This window comes from Macrotis lagotis, chromosome X (assembly GCF_037893015.1).
Source record: "Macrotis lagotis isolate mMagLag1 chromosome X, bilby.v1.9.chrom.fasta, whole genome shotgun sequence".
Lineage (NCBI taxonomy): Eukaryota > Metazoa > Chordata > Mammalia > Peramelemorphia > Peramelidae > Macrotis > Macrotis lagotis.
The window spans coordinates 658,611,927-658,626,789 of NC_133666.1; the positions used below are offsets into that span (position 1 = coordinate 658,611,927).

A 14,863-nucleotide genomic window follows, 5' to 3' on the forward strand; every position below is an offset into this window, starting at 1 on the left:
CAATTTTGAACAGGGAAAGATGAGAATCTGTTTTGTTTGACTATGCATAGTTACAAAGTGCTTTCCCCCCACCTTTTTTCCCAACCCCACCCCCAATCCCACAGGAGTGAAAGAAAATAAATGTTTGCTAATTTAAACAATAAAATTTAACTTAAGAGTAAGGTAATGCTATCTCTGAAAAATTTACAAAGGGCTACCTAGAACAAGCTACAACAACACACTCATGTGAAAGTCTAATCAAGGTTTTGATGTTAAAATTTAAGTGTGACTTTGAGTTAAATCAAGCTATTCTGCTCCAACTTTTTCTTTTTGTTTCTTCAGTGGAAAAATAATGAGAAGTTGTTTCAGAGTGTAAATACTCTTAAAAAAAAAAGAGCCAAGAGTTTATGTTCTTAGGCAAGTATCATGAAAATGCTCTAACAAATATTGTTTAGGAGCTAAAAATTCACATACCAGTTCCACATCAGAAGGCACATTCAATCCTAAAGGAGCAATGAAAGGTTCTTCATTTTCCTCTGAATTTTCTGCCTCAATTTTTTCAACTACAAAAAGACAGGAAAACATGAATCAATCTAAAACAATGAAAGGAAATTCAATAAATGAATGGAAATCATTAAATAACATAAACCAACACACAGCGCAATTCATTGCTCATACTAATTCTTTTTTTTTTTTAAGGTTTTTGCAAGGCAAATGGAGGTTAAGTGGCTTGCCCAAGGCCACACAGCTAGGTAATTATTAAATGTCTGAAGCTGGATTTGAACTCAGGTCCTCCTGATTCCAGGGCCGATGCTCTATCCACTGCACCACCTAGCCTCCCCGATGCTTCTGTTCCGGATGTGCCAGACACCGTGCCTGGCTTTAGGGACCCAGAGTTTAAAATTTCCAATAGTTCTGACCCTCAAGGAGCTTATGTTCTGTTCCATTTACTTGTCATTACACCCATGCTCCGCGTGGTTTCTCTCCAGTTCTTCATACTCACCAAGCAAGAAGCTTTATGCAAAAGGGTGTGGTCTAAAACATGTATGAAAATATGAAAGAAAAACTATTTCTCAAGTTAACAGCTCTTACCAAAGTATGTTGTGGATGTGCCTAGAGGCCAACTTCATTGCATACATGTACAAATATTTAAGTGCTGTAACTCTGCTAATAAACATAAACCCACAGTATACATGTGGAAGTCACTTTAGAAGGCCATTTGTATTGGACTACAAGGGCTGGCCTTAGAGTCAGAAAGAGAGGTTCCAATCTCACCATGGACATAGAGCAGTTGGGTAGATATAGACCATTTTTTAAATCTCTTAGTGGCATAGGCAGTTAAGATTAAATTAGAGACTTCCTTTCAGAGAAAGTCTCCAAATGACACACAGGTCAAAAGTAAAAGTAATGGAAATTTCACACTCCTTTCTCAATTTTAACACATTCAAGAAAGAACTATCCTTGGATGCTTGATTTTACATTATTTTATCTGGTTTGCTATCTAGAATTTTGAGAAGTTAGTATTACAGATGACAATGGTGGTGGTCCTTCCCTCCCTTTCCATTTCATTTCATATTTTTTGTGTGTGAGGTAGACAGGATTAAATGACATGCCCATGGTCATGCCATTAGTAAGAGTCAGGTGCTTGAAGTTACATTTGAATTCAGATCCTCCTGGCTCCATAGCCCACTGGCTCTATCCACTGTGTCACTTAGCACCATTTTCATTTTTTCCAGTTGCTTCATACTGATGTTATTTCTAAGTGTCTATATCAAGATAATGAATTAAAGAAGAAATTAAGCATATGGAAATGCTTGGCACTTTCTGGAGGCAAGGTGCTTTAGTAAAACCTTATATAACAAAACCTCTGGAAAAAATGAGCTTCCCAGATAAGTGAGGGTTTAACGGGTTTAAATATGAAAACATTTTCCATCATTTTAGAATGTTACACATGTTCCTACTCAGATACACTAAGCAATAAACTAATTCCTTTTTTGATGATTCAAGGTCATTATTGTAAACAACTACTATTAATTATACTAGGTTGTTTAAAAAATAACATGATGTATGGTGTGCACTACAAACCCCATGATGTCAGAATACTGAGCCTTTTGTATTTTTACAGGTTTTTTTTTAAAAAACTACTTAATTATTATTAGAATGACTGTAGACGAACTTTTGCATTGGTGCCTACATTCCCTTTTCTCACTAATTTTCTGCCTCTAATAATGATGATGATGATGATAGTAATAATAATAATAATAATAATAATATCCAAGATTGTTAGAATTGCAAGCAACCTTAAGAGTAAATCAGCCCTTTGGGTCTCATGAGTAAAGCATATGGGCTATATGACATTTATTTTAGCTATCTAGAGTCCCCCCCCTTCATTTTCTTACTGGTTCTGGAATAGTGAGGTTGATGGCTGAGTTTCACTTAAATAAGGCGTTACTGTAAACAAGAGAGTATAGTATCCATTATTTTATATTTATAATTGCAATGTTTAAAAGTGGTAAGTATTTAGAAAACTATGAACAATAAATGTTCAGATTTAATAAAGCATAATTCTAAAATGACATAAAATACATTACTCTGGATATCAGAGAATTTACAAGGAATCAACTTTGCACTTCTATTTCTGAAAAACCATAATACTGCAGAAGATACATTTAGATTAAGACAATTCAAGGGAAGGACTTGGCTTTTTATATAATTTTGCTTTCTCTAATATTTTCTTTCTTCATTATGGGTATGTTTTTTTTTCTTTCAACACATTCAATTTTGATCAATGCATATCATGGAAACAAATGTAAAGACTAGCAGATTGCCTTCTGTTGGGGGAAGGGGAAAGAAGGGGGGAATTGTAAAATTCAAAACCTTGCAAAAAAAAAGATTGGTAGAAACTAATATTGTATATAATTGGAAAACAAAATATTTATATAATTTTAAAAAACAACAACAAAAAGCCAAATGTCCATTTTAAATTCATGTAACATGCTTTTGGACTATTAATCTAATGTCATCAGGTACTGATAACACTAAATCAATGATATCAAACAGAAACAGAGCCCTGTAGCACATGCTTTTGGACTATTAATTTAATATCAGGTAACACTGTATCAATGATGTCAAACAGAAACAGATCCCTGCAGCCTCTATATATTGACTTAGAAAACCTCAAATTAATATTATTTGCTATACTGTATTTTTATTTATTTTGTTATGTATTTTCCAAATCCATTTTAACTTGGTCTGGGCTACTCTCTGCTCCAGATGATATTAACTCCATGAATTGTCAGTTTAAGAAACATAACATTAACGAAGTACCTACTGAATTCAGGACACTGTGATATGGTAGTGGTGGGGAGAGTCAAATTTAAATGAAACACGGTCCCTCAAAAACTGGAAGATGTTAAGATGAATATAGTTAGCAATAATATGCAATATCATGTGTAATTCATCAGAGGCTCAAAGTGATCTGTGTTGAGGGTGGCCCCACAAATCTGTTCCAGAACTCTTCTCTCTTTACACTCTCTCCTGGTGACCTCATTGGAAGCTCTCATGTGTTATTATTATCCCATTGATTCTCAGATGTTTATATATAGTCCAAGTCTCTCTCCTGAGCTCTATCTAGTCTTGCATCATCAAGTATTTGACATTTTGAACTGGAAGTCAATGAAATGTAAGACACTCTCAAGCTTTTTTTTATTTCTGTTGAGAGCACCACCATCCTTTCAGTTGTCTTGTTCTGTAATCTTGGGAGTCCTTACCTTTGATCACTCAACACCTTCAAACAATTGCTAAGTCTTGCAATTTCTACCTCTGGCAATGTCTCTTGCAGGTAAATTCAGGCTTACGTCACAAGAACTACTGTAATAGCTTAATAATTAGCCTTCCTGCTTCAAATCAGTTTCCTCTTCCATCCGTCTTCCACAGAATTGCCAAGGTGATTTTTACTAGGGTGCAGATCTGCTCTCCTTACTCAATGACTCTGGTGGTTTCCTATATATCTAGGTTCAAGTACAAATGCCAGCAAAACCTAGCTCTAAGTTACTCCCTCTGATTAGAGAGGGAGGAGGACGGATACTGGAGTCCCTTCCTAATCTTCTTACAGAGGGCAATCTGGCATTTCATCTCATTATTTCAGTAACTTAAAGTAGATAACCAGGGATCTCATGTATCATTTCCTGCTGGTTGAACTCCTGGTTTTCATGATCTCCAGACACTCATCATCATTCACCAGCAATATGAATTCAACTTTGAAACCCTCACTTACTCAGATCATCTTCTACCCTAGACATTCCCTTTCTTTTTCACGTTTTCTATGAGTGCTATTTTACCATTGGATTATCAGCTCCTAGAGGGTGGTGCTTAGAACACAGAGGGTGCTTAATATAGCTTATTGACTTTGGACTCTCCTGCTTCATGATACAGTGCTGTACCCCTGTTATTGACTGACTGTCCAATCAATCTTGTGTTCTTGCTGCTTTGCAATGACTATTATCCAGGCCTGGAATGTATTCCTGGCTTAGTGCTGCCTCTTAGAAATCCTAGTTTCCCTCTAATCTCAGCTCAAAGCTCCTCCATTTTGCTGTTTCTGAAACTCCCAGGTACCTTTGTCACAGAGATAGTACATGTGCACGTGAATATACCCATACACAAATATTTGGTGTCTCTGTAAAATGTTATGTGCCTGTTTTCCCAGAAGGCAGCACAGGGCCTGGAATGTAAAAGATAAGAGAGTAAATTTTCTGTCTCATCAGAGAAGGTTCATGAAGTGGCATCTGAATTGAGCTTTCCAACACACTTCTGTGTCATCATTTCTGTGCAGATAATTCAGCTACTCTGCCATGCTACAGGTAGAACTCTGTCAATCTCATTCCAGAATCACAAATTTAGAGCCAAAAGGGCCCTGAGAGGTCATGTAGTCCACCTGCTAATTCTGCAGATAAAACTGAGGTCTGCAGAGGTACCGCACAGGTAGTCAAACAAAAATCATGATAAGAACCCAACTCCTTCAAGAAAATTCATCTTAGTGCTATTCATTAGGTAACACAAAGCTCTGAGACTGAATTTCTTCTATGTTGTTGCAATCAGCAATGATAGGAATAAACTGATATGGCAACTTGTCTGATGTAGAATTCTGAAAGAAATTCTAATTAATGTCCTATTTAAGAACTTTTTCGTTTATCAGAAGAAGGTGCTGCCATTTTCTCTTTAATTAATTTTCATGGGTGCTACTAGGATTTCTTTTTTTATTTTTTTAAAAATGTAAAAATTTTTTTTGGATTTCTTAAAAATCTGCATATGTGTTTCATTCAAGTAATTAGAGTAGACTGAGATAGTGAGGTGTCAACCTTATAGAGTGTGTGACCTTGGACACATCACTTAACTTATTCTCTTCTCAGCCTCAGTATCCTCATTTGCAAAAAGTAGCACCAACCTTCTGGTATATAGTAAATAATATATGTGAAATGCTTTGAAAAACTGTAAAGTGCTACATAAATAATGGTTATTATTACTGCGTATGGTCTAACAACATATTTAACAAAACTGTTTTCAAAGACTTTTCCCTCTTCTTTAATTCTCAATATTTTACCCAATCGGCATTTTTTTTTCTGTTCTCACCTTTCTGTTTGGAGGGTTCTTCCTCCTCCGTTGGTTCAGAAGGATCATAGTAATCACTGCCATAAGTGAATCCCACTGCATTATAACTTCCATCCTCTGCCAAGGCTTCGCTCAATCGCTTGTATTCTTCCTCTTGAACAAAAACACGAGTGCTTTATTAACACAAGGACACTGACTCCAAAAAACTGCACAAACGTCAAAAGTTGTATCTATCAAAAATGCATACAACACTATTTTCAACCTCACTTTGAGGTGTAGAATTTATAGGTTCACACATCACTTCTATTAATATGTACTTTCTGCCAGTACATTTTTACCCACAGATAGCAGAATACCCGTCTTTTGTGGAAAATTTCTTCCTGCTAAGAAAACTTGGGGATTAAGAACTGTAGTAAAGATTGTTAAGGCAAAGACAAGAACATCAAGTTTAATTGATACGATACTGTTAAAGAAGAACAGTTAAAGAGTTTTTTTGTTTTTTTTTTTTCAAATCCCAGTCTGCCCTCAAAAGCTGGGAAAATTCTTTGTGGCTCTATATATAAACTATCCTGAGGTCCTCTCAGATACGCAAAGACTCCTGTTTTTCCAATCCACTGGGTACTGTCAAGATAATATCAGAAAGAGTGAGTATAAAAAATGAGTGGGAGTAAATTTTTAATACTTAATTTTTAAAAAAAAGTTTGTTGCTTAAGTAAGTTTTTCTTGAGCAGTACCTTGCCTTGCCTCCTCCTCAAGCAAGTCCGTATGCAAGGCTAAATACCTCTCTTCATCACACAGGGCATCTATTCGTGCCTCCTCTTCAGAAAGCTGGTAATCTCTGTTCCACGTGGAATATTCAGCATCATAATCAGAAAGGTCATGCAGGTGACCGCGTCCATCATATCTGTAATATGAACAAACTGGTCAATGAGGGGAAATTAAGATCAAGGCTTTGTGTGCGATTATTTAAAATACTTACCCTTTATAAATAAAGAAATAAAAAATATTTAAAAAACTAAACACAACCACTCATCTCAGATTTATATTAATTTTGCTAGTTACTTCTTGCCTACTATTAAATTCAAGTTACTTAATAAAGTCTAAATCCCTTTCTATGATGATATAGTTAACAATTAAAGGCAAAGAATCCTTTAATAGTTTAACGGGATCCATTTCAATAATAGTTCTTACCGTTTATGGTTTTTGCCAACCAATCAATGTCACTTGCAAAATATATTTTTTTTTCTGAAAAGTCAAATACTGTAGCTTACATTCACACAAACCCGAGTACATAAATACCTATCCGAAAGAACCAAACGGTCGAAATTTCCTCGCTTCTTTCTGCTAGTCCCGAACTCTCAGGAGAGATCTTCACCAAAGAAACTTGCGTCCATTGGAGGTAAAATCTTGGCTAGGCTCGTCCCCTAGCCATTTGGCTGAGGAAATAAGTTCTGGGTTATGTGATAGAGAGACACACATACATAGGAACAGTAACATATACATGCAGTTTAAGGAGGTTCACCAGAAATACAGCAAAACTATAAGAAGATGCAGTAGAAGTTATTTCTTCTAAACAGATCACCACCTCCCCCACCCCCAAGGAAATAGGACACACAAATATATCACCTATGTTTCGCTTTCATGAACTAATAGATAAGACTCCAACTAAATGCAAACTACAGATAATGTTCTCTGCCATGCATCTTTTTACACCAAAGTCTCTTAATGGAGCCAACTCTCAAGAGATTAAATGAGTGTGCTTGCAAATTTTAAAACACTCAGATTTTTAGGTCCCGTAAAGACTCAAATGACAAACAGAAATCTGCTCTAAGCTTTAATGAGTTTGCCATGAATAAAAATGATGAATGGTTCATCATGTAAAAAAGTAGAAAATATCTAAATCTGAAGTATAAGATCACCATAGGTTCATAGATCTAGACCCGGGAGGGACTTCAGTTCATCCAGTCCAACCCCTTCATTTTACAGATGAGCCAACAGGCCCAGAGAAGTTAAGGAACTTGCTCAAGGCTATGTGGATAAGGCAGAATTTGAACCCAAGTCTTCTGACTCCAGAGTCAGTAAGGGTTACTGCATTTCTTTTAATTTCAAAATGGATTTTATTTAGATGTAAACCTCCTTAACTTACAAATGTAGATTGTTATTTTTAAAAATATACATTCACATGTGTAGAGTTTGCTCCCCAATAATTTTAGACCGACCCCAAATCACAGAAAGTATGATGTAAAACCGTATAAAGAGTCCATTCTTCATCAATTACCACACTTAATTGGTTTGCAACAAATAATAGCATTGGAAAAATGAACTGCCAGACAAGGATGGGCATTATCATGAAATAGAATCCACAATTTAATATACAATCAAATTTTAGCAGAACAATAAACACATCTGATTCTCCTCTGATCTCACTTGTCACACACATCCTCTCCCTTAGGGTGTCCTTGATCTCTAGATTTAACTTCAAACAAAAAAGTTAGAGATGGAAAAAGACCCGTTAGGTCATTACTGTAGTCCATCCGGGCCAGTTCCCGGTTGTTCCCTACAGTACATTTTCCAGAGCTTTTTGTAGAATCCAGTTCTAAATGTCTCAAACGACGGGCTTCCTTCCCTTGGAGATACTATTCCATAGTCTAATAGTTGTCACACTTAGGTTTTCAATCCAGGCCCAAGAAGTTCTCTTGCCAAAACCTTGCTTCAATCTCCCCCCCCCCCCACCAAAGGGGAAGGAAAAGAGGGGCACAGGGGAAGCAAACCATCTACAGCATGTGATGTCATTGTTTTCAAATCAAAGGCCTTCGGGCTTGGCCTTCCCGAGGGCCAGTCCCCCCAAACTCCGGGGCAGGTTTGATTTGAAAAGAAGCAGCGCCGCCCTCCCACCCCGCCCCACTCGGAAAGGCCCCCGGCCCCACCTCGGCCGGGCCGGGCCGCAGCCCACCACCCGGTCCGGGCCGGCTCTCCCGGGCCGGACACTCCTGCCACCTCCTCCTCCTAGGCTCGGGCCGCCACCGGACACGCCTCCATTTTTAAAGGGGGGAAAAGGGGATCGGAAAGAAGCGAGGAGGAAGTCGAGGGGGGAAACCGAGTCCGAGCGCAGGTGGGGGCGAGAACGGAGGGCGCCGAGGGAAGGAGCGGAGGGCAGCGCGGAGGCCGAGGCCCAAGGGCGCGCGGCCGGGGCCGCCCCGCCGCGGCGGCCTCCACCCCCGGCCCGTTCACAAAAAGGAACGCAAAAGCACCACGACGAGCAGCGGGGGCCACGGTCCGGGGACCCCCTCCCCCGGCCCGGCCCCCCACGGGGGAGGACAGGGGCGGCCGGGCCCGAGGCTGGCGGCTCCTCCGGCCCTCCGGGGCCGCTGCACCCGACGGAACCGAGGGAGCGAGCGGAGGGGGCTGGGAGGGGGAGGGGCGGGGAGGCACCGACCTGTCGATGAGGATCTTGGGGTCGCCCATCCAGGGGATGAGGTGCTGTCCTTGCTCCAGCGCCAGGGCCCGCTCATCGTCGCGGAAGAGTTTGCAGGCGTAGCCGAACACCAGCAGCTCCACGCGGCAGCCGCCGCCGCCGCCGCCCCCCCCGCCGCCGCTGCCGCCGCCGCCGCCGCCGCCGCCGGGCCCGGGCTCCTCCTTCGCGCCGGTCTTCCTCTCGCCTTTCCCACGGCCTCCCCCGCCGCCGCCGCCACCGCCCCCTCCGCCGCCGCCTCCCCCGTACATGGCGGCGGGCTCGGCGCCCCCGGCGGCCGCACGGATGCTCCCGCTGTCCCCGCCTCGACCGTCAAGCCCCGTCAGTCAGAAGCGCCGCATCCCGGCCGCAGCCTCAATACCGCCGCCATGGCGGAGGACAAAATGGCGGGAGCGCCATTTCCGGCGGAGGCATGACGGAACTTCCGGCAGGAGGTGTCGGAGACGCAGAAACGCAGATTCGACGGGAGCGAGAGAAGGGAAACCGAGGCCCGGGCGGGGGCGGGGAGACTTCGGGGAAACCTCACGTGATGGAGAGGCGGGGACTTGCTTTTTTTATTTTTTATTCTTCCCTTTTAATCTCGCCTGACGCTTTGTGCGGGTGTCGAAAGGGCGAACGCGAACGACGTCTCTGGTTGTGGTTCTGGGGAGCAAAGGACTGGGGAAGCAGCGAGAAGGGGAGGGGAGGAGGGAGGGGGGAGGGGAGGGAGCAGGAGGGAGGGGAGGGAGGAGGAGGGGGGAGGAAGGGAAAGGAGGGAGGAGGAGGGAGGGGAGGAGGGAGGGGAAGAAGGAGGGAGGAGGGAGGGAGGAGGAGGAGGGGAGGAGAGGGGGAGGAAGAGGGAGGGGAGGAGGGAGGGAGGAGGAGGGAGAGGAGGAGGAGGGGAGGAGGAGGGAGGGGAAGAAGCAGGGAGGAGGGAGGGAGGAGGAGGGGAGGAGGGAGGGGGAGGGGAGGAGAGAGGGGGAGGAGGAGGGAGGGGGAGGAGGGAGGGAGGAGGAGGGGAGGAGGGAGGAGGGAGGGAGGAGGAGGAGGGAGGAGGGGGGAGGAGGAGGGGAGAGAGGGGGAGGAGGAGGGAGGGGAGGAGGGAGGGAGGAGGAGGGGAGGAGGGAGGGGGAGGAGGATGAGGGGAGGGGGGAGGAGGGAGGAGGGGGGAGGAGGGAGGAGGAGGGAGGAGGGAGGAGGAGGGAGGGGAGGAGGGAGGGAGGAGGGGAGGAGGGAGGGGGAGGAGGAGGGAGGAGGGAGGGAGGGAGGAGGAGGAGGGGAGGAGGGAGGGGAGGGGAGGGAGCAGGAGGGAGGGGAGGAGGAGGGGAGGAGCAAGGAGGAGGGGGGAGGGAGCAGGAGGGAGGGGAGGGGAGGAGGGAGGGGAGGGAGGAGGAGGAGGGAGGGGAAGAAGGAGGGGGGGAGGGAGGAGGAGGGGGAGGGGAGGGAGCAGGAGGGAGGGGAGGAGGAGGGGAGGAGGAAGGAGGAGGGGGGAGGGAGCAGGAGGGAGGGGAGGAGGGAGGGAGGAGGGGAGGAGGGAGGGGGAGGAGGAGGGAGGAGGGAGGGAGGAGGAGGAGGGGAGGAGGGAGGGGAGGGGAGGGAGCAGGAGGGAGGGGAGGGAGGAGGAAGGGAAAGGAGGGAGGAGGAGGGAGGGGAAGAAGGAGGGAGGCGGGAGGGAGGAGGAGGGGGAGGAGGAGGAGGGAAGGAGGGGGAGGGGAGGGGAGGGAGCAGGAGGGAGGGGAGGAGGAGGGGAGGAGCAAGGAGGAGGGGGGAGGGAGCAGGAGGGAGGGGAGGGGAGGAGGGAGGGGAGGGAGGAGGAGGAGGGAGGGGAAGAAGGAGGGGGGAGGGAGGAGGAGGGGGAGGGGAGAGGAGGGGAGGGGGAGGGGAGGGAGCAGGAGGGAGGGGAGGAGGAGGGGAGGAGGAAGGAGGAGGGGGGAGGGAGCAGGAGGGAGGGGAGGAGGGAGGAGGGGAGGAAGGGAAAGGAGGGAGGAGGAGGGAGAGGAGGAGGGAGGGGAAGAAGGAGGGAGGAGGAGGAGGGCGGATTGCCCCCGGGAGGGGAGCTGCGCCCCTTGTTCTGCTTCTTCCTGCCCTGGGCGCGCCTGGGCTGGCAGCGGGCACAGCGGGGTCACTCCGCCCCCCCCCCCCCCCCCCCCGCGTTCCCCGAGGGTAGCTTTGGAGGAGAGGACCCCAGACTCAGTCACGCCGACTCTGGCCTGTTCTTTATGGGGGGGGCGGGAGGTTGGTGAAGGCCTGAGCAGCCCAGGGCAAGCCAGCCCCTCCCCCGCGCCCCCCTCGTGCCCCCTCATGACCCCGCCCCCCCCCCCCCTGCCAAGCCCCTGGCTCTGCCCCTCCCCCTTGCAGGACCCTGGCCTGAGGCCGCGGGGGCCAGGGCTGGGCTGGGGGCTTTGCAGAGACTATTGGGAGGACATGAGAAAAGGCAGCAAGTCCCAAGTTGGTTGGCAGGTGCCTTAGCGAGGCGAGGGAGATGAAGGTGAGTTAGAGGGGCGGGGGCAGAGCAGAGGCTGCAGGGGGCTAAAGGGCAGCTAGTCTGGGAAAGGGGCACAGGGAGCTGCCCACCTCCCCTGCGGGCTGCAGTCGGGCAGGGAGCGCCCCAAAGGGTGATGCCTGAGTCTGGCCTTGGGGGCAGAGTCTTGGATGAACCTCGCCTTCCCCAAGGTCAAGCCTTAACCCCGGGTGCCCGCCACGCAGCCATGAGGAATTTCTGTTATAACTGTGTGATCAGGGGAGCCTGATTACATGGCAGGGCCAATATAGGGAAGGCAGCAAGAATCTCTGTTTTGTGGGGTACAGTCCTTGTTTTTTTGTAAGCTTTTTTTGCAAGGCAATGGGGTTATCGAGGCAATTATTAAGCGTCTTATCCTTCATTCTTGAAGAAGGCCATGACCTCAGAGAGGTGATTTGGATTTTAGCCAGAGGTGCTGTGAAGCCTCACTTTCTCTTCTGGAGCCATCTGTGTCCAGAATAAAGAATGAATGGAGATGGTCCTGGATGCGAGGCAATCAGGGTTAAGTGACCTACCCAATGTCATACATTTTCAAGTATCTGAGGCTAGATTTGAACTCAGGCCCTCTTGACTCCAAGGTTGGTGCTGTATCCATTGTCCACCTAGCTGCCCTTTCTTGCTTATAGAGGTTTTGCTGGTATTGCAACATTTGTCTCAATATAGAAAAAGGGAAAAGATGACAATATTTCTGCCCAGAATTCCCCTGCTTCAATAGGATCTTAGATTTAGAAATGAGAATTACCCCACCCCATCCAAACCAAAAAACAAAATTCTTTAGAAATTTAGAAATTAGAAATAATATAATCTGAACTATTTTATAGTTGAGGAAACTGAGCCCCAGGGAAATGAAAAGGCTTATCTGTGGTTACACACGTGATGACTCAATTTTTCAGTGAAAATTCAGCCCATTTTCTTCTCTGTAAAATGAGGGAATTGGCCTCAGTGATCTTTTCTTTCTGATGGAATATAAAATCCATCAGCATAAGAAGACTGTTAACTTTTTTCTTTATACCTGTTTCAATATAAGTAGTTGTTGGGGGACATTTTTGTGATGTTACGACAGCCACTTCGATTCCAATCCAAAAAGGATTTAAGTGCCTACTATATGGGTGCTTCTTGGCCCATGACTTGATTGCGACTGAAGTGCCCTCCGCTTACTACCATTCTTTGCTCCCTCATAGCTGTAGATATCATCCTCATCTCTCCCTTGTCCCTATGCCATTCTTTCTCTACCTTTCCATTTGTGCCTGCTGGAACTTCTGTTCCAACCCTTCATATTAGACCTGTGTGCTTCCTCTGGAAATTACTATGTATATGTTTTGTTTTTGCAGAACCCATATATAGGTGAACACCACACATAAAATGTAATCTCTGAGAGTAGGAACTGTGGACCTCCAATTCTGGTTGTGAGATTCAACATGCAACATAGATAAGTAAATGGAAGACAGATCTGGGAGAGGAGCGCTAACATCTGGGAAGATCAGGAAAAATCTTGTGGATGTGACACTTGAGGTGAATCTTGAAGGGAACTAAGGGTCCTAAGTGATTAAGATGAGATGGGAGGGCCTTTTAGATATGGGGGAATGGCCTAGAATCAGGAAAAAAATTGCCAACTTTGGGGGATAACTTGTAGACCATTTGAGCTAGAAATAGTGTGAAAAACTGAAAGAAACCTAGAAAGATTTTGTGAAGGACTTAAAGTGCTAAAATGGGAATATTTGCATTTTATTTTAGAATCTGCCTATCCTTTTCCACACCTTTGTGAAATGGAAGGGGTGATGGTATCTAAGAATCTTTCTGGTTTTTAGGTTCTGTGACAATATTGATTGTTTTTCCTTATGTGTGATTATATGAATCTTCTGATTCAAGCCCATTAGTGATTCTCTGTTCTCTCTTGTTGAAACTTCTTTTTTTTTTAAAAACTGTTTGCAAGGCAATGGGGTTAAGTGGCTTACCCAAAGCCACAAGCTAGGTAATTATTAAGTGTCTGAGGCTGGATTTGAACTCAAGTCCTCCTAACTCCAGGGCCAGTGCTCTATCCACTGTGCCATCTAGCTGCCCCTTGTTGAAACTTGTTTGACTGTTATTTGAGGCCTTCTACATTCTGGTGCTGCCTTACTTTTGAGCCCTATTTGTTATCACTTTCTGCCAGTCAAAATGAACAATTTACTATCCCTCCTTCCATCTCTTTCCTAAAATCTTTGTTATATAGAGAAAAGGTGGTACAGTGGATAGAAAGGGCAGCTAAGACCTGAGCTCAAATCTGGCCTCAGACACTTGCCTCTTACTAGCTGTGTGACAAGTCACTTAACCCTTATGGTCTCACATCCAGGGTCATCTCCTGTTGCCCTGATCCATATGGACCAGATGGTTCTGGAGGAGAAAATGTGTCATCACCTTGATGTCATGGTTTTCTAGCCTGAAATATATAAACCACAACATATTTTGTACTTTCTTTCTGGATGACAGATGAGTAACATGAAATGAAATTTGGAATCAGAAGACTTGAGTTCCAATTGCAGCTGTGCCCAAGATACCTTGGGTGAGCCTGCTATCCATTTTGTGTCTCAGTTTCCAGTTCTGTAAAATGAATGGGTTAGATTAGCTGATCTGGAAGTTTTCTTCTAGCTCTAAATTAAATTCAGCAAATGTTAAACATCTAGTATGGACTGGAAATGAAACCTATGTTCTTTAGCTCATAATTATAGAAAGAGAATGCTAGTTTTGGAGTCAAAGCATCTAGGTTTGCATTTTATCTCTGTCTCTTGCTTACATATGTAACCTTGGGCAAGCCACTTAATCTCTGGCCTAGTTTCTTAATCTGTAAATAAAGAAACATGAAGAAAGAACTGGGATTGATAACACTATAAGCATATGAATGTTCTTCAGTTTTAACTATTTAACTATTAAATTCTTTTAAAGCACACTCAAATGCGGTGTTTTCTATGAGGCCTTTTCTGACATCCTAGTCTTTGATGATATCCCCTACTCTCTCCTCTAAAATGTTTTATTGATAGCTTTTGTTTTTATTTTTTAAAATAAGTGATTAAATGGATATGGATAGATATTAAATAGATATCTAAAAATTTAAAAATAAAGGGGCGGCAAGGTGGTACAGTGGATAGAGCACTGACTCCAGTCAGGAGTACCTGAGTTCAAATCCAACCTCAGACACTTAATAATGACCTAGCTGTGTGGCCTTGGGCAAGCCACTTAACCCCATTTCCTTGAAAAAAAAACCCCCTAAAATAAATAAACAAACAAAACAAATCAACATGTTGACCACATCTAACAATGGATTTGTG

General features: G+C 44.7%; 1 protein-coding gene across 6 annotated transcripts in view; it reads right to left on the minus strand.

The window, feature by feature from the left end:
* The window catches only part of SFSWAP (splicing factor SWAP), a 107,984-nt gene extending 98,538 nt beyond the window's left edge, over window positions 1-9,446 (minus strand). The window contains exons 1-4 of one of the 6 annotated variants that reach the window (XM_074205238.1): window positions 9,023-9,443; window positions 6,321-6,490; window positions 5,608-5,739; window positions 454-542 (exon numbers count right to left, since the gene is read on the minus strand). In XM_074205238.1, the coding sequence (XP_074061339.1) occupies window positions 454-542; window positions 5,608-5,739; window positions 6,321-6,490; window positions 9,023-9,309 (678 nt within the window). In that variant the 5' untranslated portion in view covers window positions 9,310-9,443. Of the gene's footprint in view, window positions 1-453; window positions 543-5,607; window positions 5,740-6,320; window positions 8,487-9,022 lie in introns of those variants that run through there. The other 5 variants (XM_074205240.1, XM_074205239.1, XM_074205241.1 and 2 more) reach the window with 5 other exon arrangements.
* Between the last annotated feature and the right edge of the window lie 5,417 nt (window positions 9,447-14,863).